Source organism: Gadus morhua, chromosome 23, assembly GCF_902167405.1.
Source record: "Gadus morhua chromosome 23, gadMor3.0, whole genome shotgun sequence".
NCBI classification, from domain to species: domain Eukaryota; kingdom Metazoa; phylum Chordata; class Actinopteri; order Gadiformes; family Gadidae; genus Gadus; species Gadus morhua.
In genome coordinates, this window is record NC_044070.1 from 15,433,279 (window position 1) to 15,443,278 (window position 10,000).

Sequence of the window (10,000 nt, forward strand, 5' to 3'; positions counted from 1 at the left end):
TAGTTGATGTGTCAAAGTGGAATGAATTCTGTCATCTAAAACCTTCCCACTTAAAAGAAGACTCACACAATCCAATACAGTAGGAACCTGAGGACAGTGTTGATACTTGCCATAAGCCATGACCTTGCATACACACTTGCACACAGGCAGGTTCACACACACACACACACACACACACACACACACACACACACACACACACACACACACACACACACACACACACACACACACACACACACACACACACACACATGCATATTATTTTCATTGAAAGGTAAAAAGAGATCAGTTAATAAGATCTGTAAAGACTGAATTTCAAATGTATCTAGTTGGAGTCAACCCGCATAGCTTTAAAAACACAACTTGCGAAAGACAAGGGGTTAAGTTGTGCTGACCTTGAGCAATGGATGTCTGTTTACCATGGTCAAATCTGTAGTACAACCTTATAAGTAACCAGAAGAAAATGTGAATCTGAAAACATGATGTTCTTTCCATTTATGTACCTAGCAGGATATACAGTATTTATTATTCAGCATATTTATTTACACAAACCCTGCTTCAGCTTGACGGTCTATGTGTGTATGCATCCTCTGTGCCTTCCTTGGGCTTGGCCGTGGTTTGAGGCGGCAAATGCAAATAAGAAGTGAAACCTTCTGGACACAAAATACATAACAGCCATCCCAGTTTTCATCCAACCTACAGGTCTCCTCGCACATGAAAACACCCTTGTGTGTTTCAGCCATGTTCAACGGCAGTATGCAGCCAAGAAAGAAGTATTTATATCCAGGCAATGACTCTTTTAGCTTAACCGGGAAATATTAAGATCATGCCTGCAAAAATGTAACAATATCTATTTAAACTGAAACATTAACCGGAGGCTTTTGTTTTTAAAGGTAACAGAAGGGCCTCGGATTTAATCTTTTTGATGAGCATCTGGCTACCTGAGGTTTGCTGACCATTAGCAAATAAGTTCTCCTTAACACACACACACACACACACACACACACACACACACACACACACACACACACACACACACACACACACACACACACACACACACACACACACACACACGTTAAAAGCCACCTTGTTGTGGTGTTGTGCCTATACTTTCGCCACATAATCATTATTGCAGAATAAAAAATATGCATACATTGTAGCATAACAATAGCTACAAATCCATAGCTATACAGCTTTGCGTATAGCTAAAAAACTAAAATACTCAAACACACTTGAATAGCTAAAACACTCAGACACACACAAACACACACACCCAGACACAAAGAAACAGACACAAGCAGGCACACAGTCAACGATAAATCCCCTTTCTCTCCAGATGTAAACCCGTGGCATAAAGCAGACAGTGTTGCGCAACAGCGACCCTCCATGCATTTAATGACATGCATGCTATTCGACTTATGTCATTTCTGTTGTGCGCTCTTCCTTCCTGCAGGACGAAGACCTCATCAGCACATTACACAGAGCCCATTCTGTTACATGGAAGATGGGGGTTGGGGGGGGAATGGAGATGAGAAAAAAGGGTTGCGCCGCGCGGGATATATGGGGTATGGGCTATCGAAAAGCAGGGCTTGGTTGGGGGTCGCTCCGACTGTACAGGCTCTCCACCACCAGTTCAACTTAGTGTTCATTACTGGTGTATTAGATTATCTGCTCAATGTCCAAACGAATGGGGTCTCCAATCTAATTAGGATAGATTCAGCCCCCCCCCCCCCCCCCCCCCCCCCCCTCCGCTGGCTCTTGTCCTCTGCCAGGACTCCAGATCCAGATCCCATTAGAGACTGAGATGTACTCTAAAATATACTGTGATGTAACCTCACTTATACAGGATATATTCTCTAATATGTAGCTGGATGTATGCTGATATGTACTCTGTGTACTCTGATGTGTACTTGGATGCGAACTTCAATATATACTCTGATGCCTACTAATGAGGAAATACTGAGCCATTTTATTTCAACAGCATATGCACTAAGAGGAGCAAGGCCTAACCATTTCAGAAACAAAATATAGCTTTGAGCATTAATGTAGCACTTTAATTATTTAAAAATAGAAGACTGTGTGTATATTTTATTTGTGTAAAATAGGGCAAACCGATGAATGCTCAGTTGGTTGTGGATGAAAACGACTTGAATATTCTCAGCCAAGGCAAACTCGTCGGTGCATGTGTGATTAAACATGATGTAACGCGAGCAGTGGGCCTAATGGAGCATTCCATTTACTGCCCATTGTAAATGCAGTAAAATGTGTAGGTTTAGCAGAACCACAAACATCTCTAACATGCACACTCGCACATACACCTGTACCAGAATAGGCACACACACACACAACAAAAACCCCCACACACACACACAAACGCACATGCACACGCACACACACACACACACACACACACACACACACACACCACGCATGCACGCACGCACGCACGCACACACACACACACACACACACACACACACACACACACACACACACACACACACACACACACACACACACACACACTATCACACACGCCTGATTGCATGTTTTGTTGACTGTATTTTCACAGTGCAATAGAGGGCTCAAGGGGGCTCTTTCTACGCTTGTAAAACTAACGACGGGCTGAGCTTCTGTAGGCATAGTTTCACGCTCAGGGTAAAAAGTAAATTGAGAGACAAGCAATATCCGATGTTATTGACAGAACATTAGGAGTGAAACAAAAAGCAGAGATGGAAAAGTAGAGCATTATATTACCTAGGGCCAATGTGTCACATACAAGTCTCTCTTTTGCATGCATTATAACGCCATTACTTTGTTAATCTCACTCACTCACGCACGCACGCACGCACGCACGCACGCACGCACGCACGCACGCACGCACGCACACACACACACACACACACACACACACACACACACACACACACACACACACACACACACACACACACACACACACACACACACACACACACACGTTTACTGTTCAATATGTAACATGGTGCGGGTACATGAGTTGTAATCCTCTGTGGATTGTACCATGTTTGGTTCACGGTGGCATCATCTCATTGTGCTGGCCTTGTGGGTTCAATTGTGTGTGACTGTAAACCTGCAGGCTCTAAATATCATTTTCATTGAAAGGTAAAAAGAGATCAGTTAATAAGCTCTGTAAAGACTGAATTTCGAATGTATCTAGTTGGATGGTCAATGTGTCATACAAGTCACTCTTTTGCATGCATTATAACGCCATTACTTTGTTAATCTCATACAAACACACACGGGCACACGCACGCACGCACGCACATACACACACACACACACACACACACACACACACACACACACACACACACACACACACTTGATGGTATCATACAGAGAACAGTCGAGGCCCTTTCTCGTACACCTGGCCACTACTGGCCACTACTTTGTCATACATAAGCCACTACTGTCACCAGAGCCCACTTATTTCAATACCTATAAATTGCTAGGGAGTAAGCAGGCCCCACCTATCCCAATATGTGTTTACTGTTTGAGTTCCTGCCCCATGGCTTCCATAGAGCCCTGATATGCACACACAGAGCCCTCCTCACACTTCAAATCCTGTGTCAAATAATCTTAGCATCCAATAAGTGTGACTGACGTTAGACATTTGAAGATATAAAATCCCCTAACTCGTACGAGCTCTTGTAGGCTTAGTTTCTGAAAGTAATCTGCGTATGCAAACGCCTCTGCCCCATATGAGTGGTCACACTGAAAACGCGCGCTTCATCTCTCACACGTGGTGCGTTTTGCGCGTACTTACACATTCGGAATAATGCGTGTATTGAACGGCCATACTCAAATCAGTGTTCCAATAAATGGCACAAAGATAATCACGATCACACGTGTGTACCAAACACGATCAAAACGACACCAACAACAAAAAACAACAACTACTCATCCGAGGTGTTCCCACTCATCCCTCATGACCCATCGAAAGCCTACCCGGTGGTTCCTATCGCTCCTCCGAACCTCTTCCTCGTCCACCCCCTGGCGCACCATGATCCGCACGACCGCCGCGTTGTTGGTGCAGCACGCCTGGTACAGGGACAGGGGCTCGGCGAACTCCGGAGACGGCGTGCCGCCGAACACGTCGTCTTCCGGCGGGTAGAAGGAGTCGTCCGAGGCGATGCTGCGGGAGTCATCCAAGTCCTCGAAATCGATCTCTTCGAACTCGTCATCGTCGTTGTCCTCGTCCCCTTCATCCTCTAGTTCGTCGCTTTCTCTTAAGGAGCTGAGATAGGTATGGTCCTGGTCAGAACCGGGCGCGATGACCGGGTGGACGTGGGCGATGCTTCTCCCGGCTGGAGCTTTCTGCTGTTGTTGCGCTGACTGGAGATGTGGTGCGTGTTTGCCGCGCGTCGAGGAGCTGCCTCCATCCCTGTCGTCCGTGATCAGCACCATCTAACCCCGGGACCCTGGCTCAGTGTCCTCGGGGACAGACAGACGAGCGAGAGACGCACCTCCCGGTGCATCGGGCAGCAGGGGAGGAAGGGGAGGCTGGTTCTCTGTTCACAGCATCACCGCTCCGGATAGCGAAGCCGTGAAAGCGAAGCTGCTGAAACTTTCTTGTACTCTCTATGTAAATACACAAAATTAGGGCAAAACGTCCGTTAAACCCTATTGTTATCACTAATCCGCCATGGCGTGTTGAAAGACACTTTATTTTGTGAGACGATCATAAATAAATTAATAGGGCCTATAAATAAATAAATAAATGTTTAAAAAGATCCACGCGAAGAGTTGTTGACAGCGGTTAAAAGTCAAATGAAAACGTCCCAAAAAGAAAAGTTGGTTGGAGTAAAAAAGATCTTCAAACAAGTGTACTCCGTAGATGAATGGCTCACTGGCTTGTGTGTAGCATGCAGTGTGAGCAAAACTGCAGTGCTCACACACCACACACACACACACGCACACACACACGACCGTCCCATGCAGAACGCAGAGAGACAGACGCCTGGTAAACTGTAGTGGCCACTAATCCGGTTAGATCCCTCTCCCTCTACTCTCCCCTCCTCCCCCTCTCTCTCTGATGAGGATTAATCCTACTCTCTGTTGGAGGAGCTAAGAGTCTTTTGTTGAGATTGTCAAATTAAAATGACTCAGTGTACAAATATTGCGCTAGAGGCAATGATTATTTTCACTCTTCCATAGTTGAAGAAGGAAAACTAAATTATGCTTATGTAACATGCTTTTCTTAATCTGTTTTGGAAACATAGGCCTACGCTATGAGTGACAGCAGACCCTGGGTGTGTCTTCTCATAGGCCTACAGTGTATTGTTTTACCTCATAGATGATGGGGCCAGGGGGTCTGTTCACAACCACAAGCATGTGAATAATTTTGTAAGATTTTCTTTTGTCTCATGTAAGGTCAGAGGTTCCTACCCATAGAAAGCACTGCAGGGCAAAAGTTAGACAAAAGGACAAGGCCATGTCTAACAGCCTTAGGGGTCATATAAAACAGTGTGTTCTTTATAGTGCACTGGGCACTGTGTCACAGATGTGAACCGATTTCCTTTCCAATGTACTATAAAACAATGCAACGGTGTCACTGTAATAAGAAGAGTCGGGAGTTAAAGAGCACCGATATTTGAAATAATTAAGATTTAAATTGAATGCATCTTTCAAAAAGTGATCATCAATTTCCTTGATTAAAAGCAGGGACGAAGAAGAGACAGCGGTGGCAGAATACGTTGACGTCATTTTTTTACTTCTTCATTTCAGGCCACAGCTGCTGCGTTTCGCACCATTAGTGCGGGGTCAGCTGATGCAGCTCCTCGTGTAAATGCCTCACACCTCCTTGAAGAGCACCAGGTTAAACTGAGGACAATGTTACCTCTCGTATGCAATAGAATAGAGTAGGATAAATTGATAGAATTGTTAGAGAGATAGACAGACAGAATGACGAACAGACAAACAGACAGACTTTATTCCACTCCAAAGGGAGATTAGGTTCGCTAGAGTAGTTCTTCAAAACACGATACTTTATTTACGTCTAAATTACATCAAAGAAACAAATGTATAAATTAGTGTTGTTGCGGTTAATCCTTTGACTGCTCCATGTGTTCCCTGCTGGTACACTATATATATACGGCTGGAACCAGCTGCTTTGTTTAAGTGCGGGCACCAAAACACATGCGTGGCTTCTGTTTTTTTTGTCTTTTTCCGCTGATTAACAGGCCTTTTATTAGCTGGCTCACATCTGCTCTGGAAAAAAGGAAAAAAAATCCTAGTGCAAAACAATCCCAGTGTGTATCCATAATTACAGCCCGACACAACTCTGGGTGTGATTCCCCTATGTCCCACACACACACACACACAGACACACACACACACAAATCATTGCCATAGGTACCAGCTTTGCAGGTGTACTTACATGTCCCTCATCAGCTATGCCAAGGTATAGCCGTATGTGTGGCTTTTATGCTGTTGAAGTCAGGCTCTGCTGTCTCTGTATTCACTGCATTACCCCGAACTAAGTACAGAAGAAGTGACAGATCATTATGGGTCATCTAACCCTTGAGCAATATGATTTCTGCATTTGAAACTGTTTCGCTGACCTCGATCCTCGTCTGTGACCTTGTAATGTTTGTCACGGACACGGTGGTGGTAGGACCTGCCCCGGCCTGTCTGTCATTTGTAATGGAAGGGTGCAAGACAACAGATAACCCACAAAATTCCCAAAGCCCATGTGTTGTTGGCTATGAGATACTGAAGACAGTGATGTCATGATAAAACCGTGACTTGGGCACCACATCCACGTGTTTTCCGCAAAAGCAGTGCTTTCACCGGCACCATCAACAGTCCCAGTCAGGAAAGAATTCACCACACAGAAAAACACATCCATAAATAACCTTTCTACTGTTTCTTCTAGTGAATAAAACAAAAGATGAATGTATTCAAGCACCACCTCACATTCACTCAGAGATTACAGGTGCCAGAGACAAAGTAATGCCCAACATATTGTGTTCCCCTCATTCACTTTACACACCTATTGTTTTCTTACTTTATTTTTCAACCGAATACCTGAAATACCAACATGAGGCGCCATGCCGTGCCACAAGTCTTCTACAACTCTGTTGTCTACAAGCGTCTTCCTCTCATGTGGAGAAAGGGTTCTCTTCAGTCAACAAGTTTCTACCCGCACACATCCTGTCGGGCCTTAATTAAAACCATGAAGCAAATTGCTTCTGCTTTCCCTGTTCGGATACGACCAGGCAGGGCGAGAACTAGTACAATGTAACCTTGACGCAGAGTTCAAATTACGAACAGAGTGTGGCTTTTTCCCTTTGTGAGGTCAAACCAAAAGAGAACGATTTGTATGAAAATAGGATAAAGCTGAAAGAGAGTATGGAGAACCAAATTAGGATTAAAGTTACTCTTTAGTGTACGTACCAGAGCACTGCCTGGGCCTGTGAGCACATGTTTAAACAAATAAATTAACAAAGAGTCCTTTGCTTCCAGGGAGTCAGGCAAGTCTCTGCATGCCTTCCCCTAGGACCCCTGGTTCAGTCCTACCGTGGTTCCTTCCTTAAAACCACACTCAACCAAAACAGCCCCCCCCCCCCAACCCTCTTTGCTTTCGACATACCTGGAGCTGGGCCGCCTCACAAAGATCTCTTGTAAAGTGTGCACCTCGGCACAAACACGCCTCTGTGTGTGTGTGTGTGTGTGTGTAACTGAGTGATTAAATCAGAATGAGAGAGGAGAGAATCTGTGAGAACAGTTTGCTTATGTTTGTGTGCGAAGCCAAAATGAGGGCCGGAATTAAGCTGGGCTGAGTGTGTTTAAAGAAAAGAGGTTGTGTGTGTGTTAGCAGATTTTTTCCTATTAACTCAGTTCCTCTCTTCCCCATCTTCTTTACAGATCAGGGCTAATGACGCCGCATTTGAATGTCTTGATTAGAAACTCCTGCTATGATTGGTTAATAGCGTGGGATGAAAAACATTGATTATATTCAGAGAGCTCTGGCAAAGCGAATGCGTTTAAATTTAGAGACAATGTTGTCGCAGCCTACTCAAATATGGACAATGTCAATGGAGCACAAGTAGCAATTAAGCAATTTTAATCACCAAGCTTTTCTGTTTAATTGGGATTTGTGGTGTGTGTGTGTGTGTGTGTGTGTGTGTGTGTGTTTGTGTGCATGCGGATGTTTGTTGGGTTTGTTTGTGCAGATTAGCAAACACAATCCTCATACTAACCCTCACAATGGAGAATAAACTTTATAAGTTACTATTGACATATTTTGTTCAATCAGGTGACATAAATAAGACATATGTCTACATTAAAAAACTCAGGGATAAAATAACACACTCTTGAGAAACACACACTCGGCTCGCAAGACAAATGACACGCAGAGCATAGAGGTTCCTTCTCCCAAAGGTCAAATATAACCGCCTCTTCCGCCATGGCCTCGGGCAGTTTCTTTCACAATGCCCCAAGAACTTATGGCGTCGGTGATGCACCCGATTCAGCACCATAGAAATATGCCCCCCATAGAAATATGTTTGACATCCGATCGATGAGAACATTATGCGGTTAGGTCAAAGGTTCAAATGCAATCTGGGGGTTGGGGGGTTTAATGCTGCATTAAACAGCATTAAACGCTGTTTAATGCTGTTTCAAATGGATACCAGATCCTCCACACATCTACATGTAGGCCTAATCTTCACGAGGACACACAAATTTGATCGCTGGTCCGTTCTCAGCGGGGTCTCCCCCCCCTGAGCCCGACTCGACACGCAAGTTCAGCTTTCTCTCTCGTTTACGTTTAAAACCAAAAAGCACCCGAATGCTAGGTGGCTTCTGCGACGGCGGCACACTGAGACGGCCCTTCAGAGGTCACCGTGGCAGGAGACGACATGTCCACGTTCTCGAGATGAACGAAGTCCGATGGCTTCACCATTCCCCCCTGCAGCGCCCTGGACAAAAAGGAAACGAAACAGGAAAAAAATAAAATAGTAAAATGCCTCCGGTTGATTTACACATGACATAAATGTCCACATACAGGTGGCTGGTGTTCCTGGGATACACACACGCACAGTGAGTTCGTACGCGAGCGCACATAAGCGCTGAAAGACGGCCCACCTGGTACTGATTCGGCCTGGTTGTGTCTTCCAAGAACTGCCTCAATGATCAGATATGACTTTCAGATGAACCCCACACAACGCAATAGTACACAGGCATTTACTGGGAATCACTGAATCACAGTACATCTTTGTTCACATCATCCGTATCTCCAATTGTTTAGCTTACATAAGGCCAGTTTACAGAAGCACCGTGAATTATATTTGCAGATAGATGTTAAGACAGCATTCTGGGAAAGACACGGCTGAACTATGGCCCTATTCTCATTATGTCTATTGGCAGCTGGCTATATGATCTACTGCCCGCCATTTACCCCCGCCGTCTCTCTCTTTTACTGGAACTCTTTCTTAATGTCTCTCGCTCTCTCTCTCTTCTTAACACTGCTCTGCCAAATTCATCGTGTCTCTGGAGACGAGGGGATTCATGAGCCCGACTCAGGGAAAGAGCATGAGGGTTGTGCAATAGGCCAGTCTTGGTGGGAGATGCAGGGTACAAGATTTCAAGCAATGACTTCTTGTACCATCTGCTCACACAGGGACTACCACCAACAAACCAGCAGCAATGAACATTTTCTCGGCACCATAGTTTCGCACAGTCACTGATAGAGAATACAAAGGTATAGGAAAGCAAGAAAAAGTAGGCTATTAGTGTCGTTGTAAAAATTTAAAACGAAAAAAACTAAAATAAAAGAATGAAATTGTCAAAATAATAGGACAAAATAAAAAAATTGTATTGTGTAGCCAATCTGTCCATTCTGCGCCATCTGTCTTTCTTAGACAGAAAGATAAACTCTTCCGTAATAACCAAGGCATTTATTTTGGGTTTTCTTGTGAAACACATATGAGCGCCTAACAATATGATG

At 44.5% G+C, this 10,000-nt stretch overlaps 2 protein-coding genes across 7 annotated transcripts in view; both read right to left on the reverse strand.

The window, feature by feature from the left end:
* Positions 1-5,072, reverse strand: part of ankrd33ba (ankyrin repeat domain 33ba) — a 17,196-nt gene extending 12,124 nt beyond the window's left edge. The window contains exon 1 of one of the 2 annotated variants that reach the window (XM_030349276.1): positions 3,997-5,072. In XM_030349276.1, the coding sequence (XP_030205136.1) occupies positions 3,997-4,455 (459 nt within the window). In that variant the 5' untranslated portion in view covers positions 4,456-5,072. The remainder of the gene's footprint in view (positions 1-3,996) is intronic. The other variant, XM_030349277.1, reaches the window with a different exon arrangement.
* An 886-nt stretch (positions 5,073-5,958) lies between these two features.
* ropn1l (rhophilin associated tail protein 1-like) overlaps positions 5,959-10,000 on the reverse strand; it is a 9,513-nt gene continuing 5,471 nt past the window's right edge. For 3 of the 5 annotated variants that reach the window (XM_030349614.1, XM_030349618.1, XM_030349617.1), the window contains 2 exons: positions 6,428-8,972; positions 5,959-6,258 (listed from right to left, as the gene is read on the reverse strand). In XM_030349614.1, the coding sequence (XP_030205474.1) occupies positions 8,846-8,972 (127 nt within the window). In that variant the 3' untranslated portion in view covers positions 5,959-6,258; positions 6,428-8,845. The remainder of the gene's footprint in view (positions 6,259-6,427; positions 8,973-10,000) is intronic. The other 2 variants (XM_030349615.1, XM_030349616.1) reach the window with 2 other exon arrangements.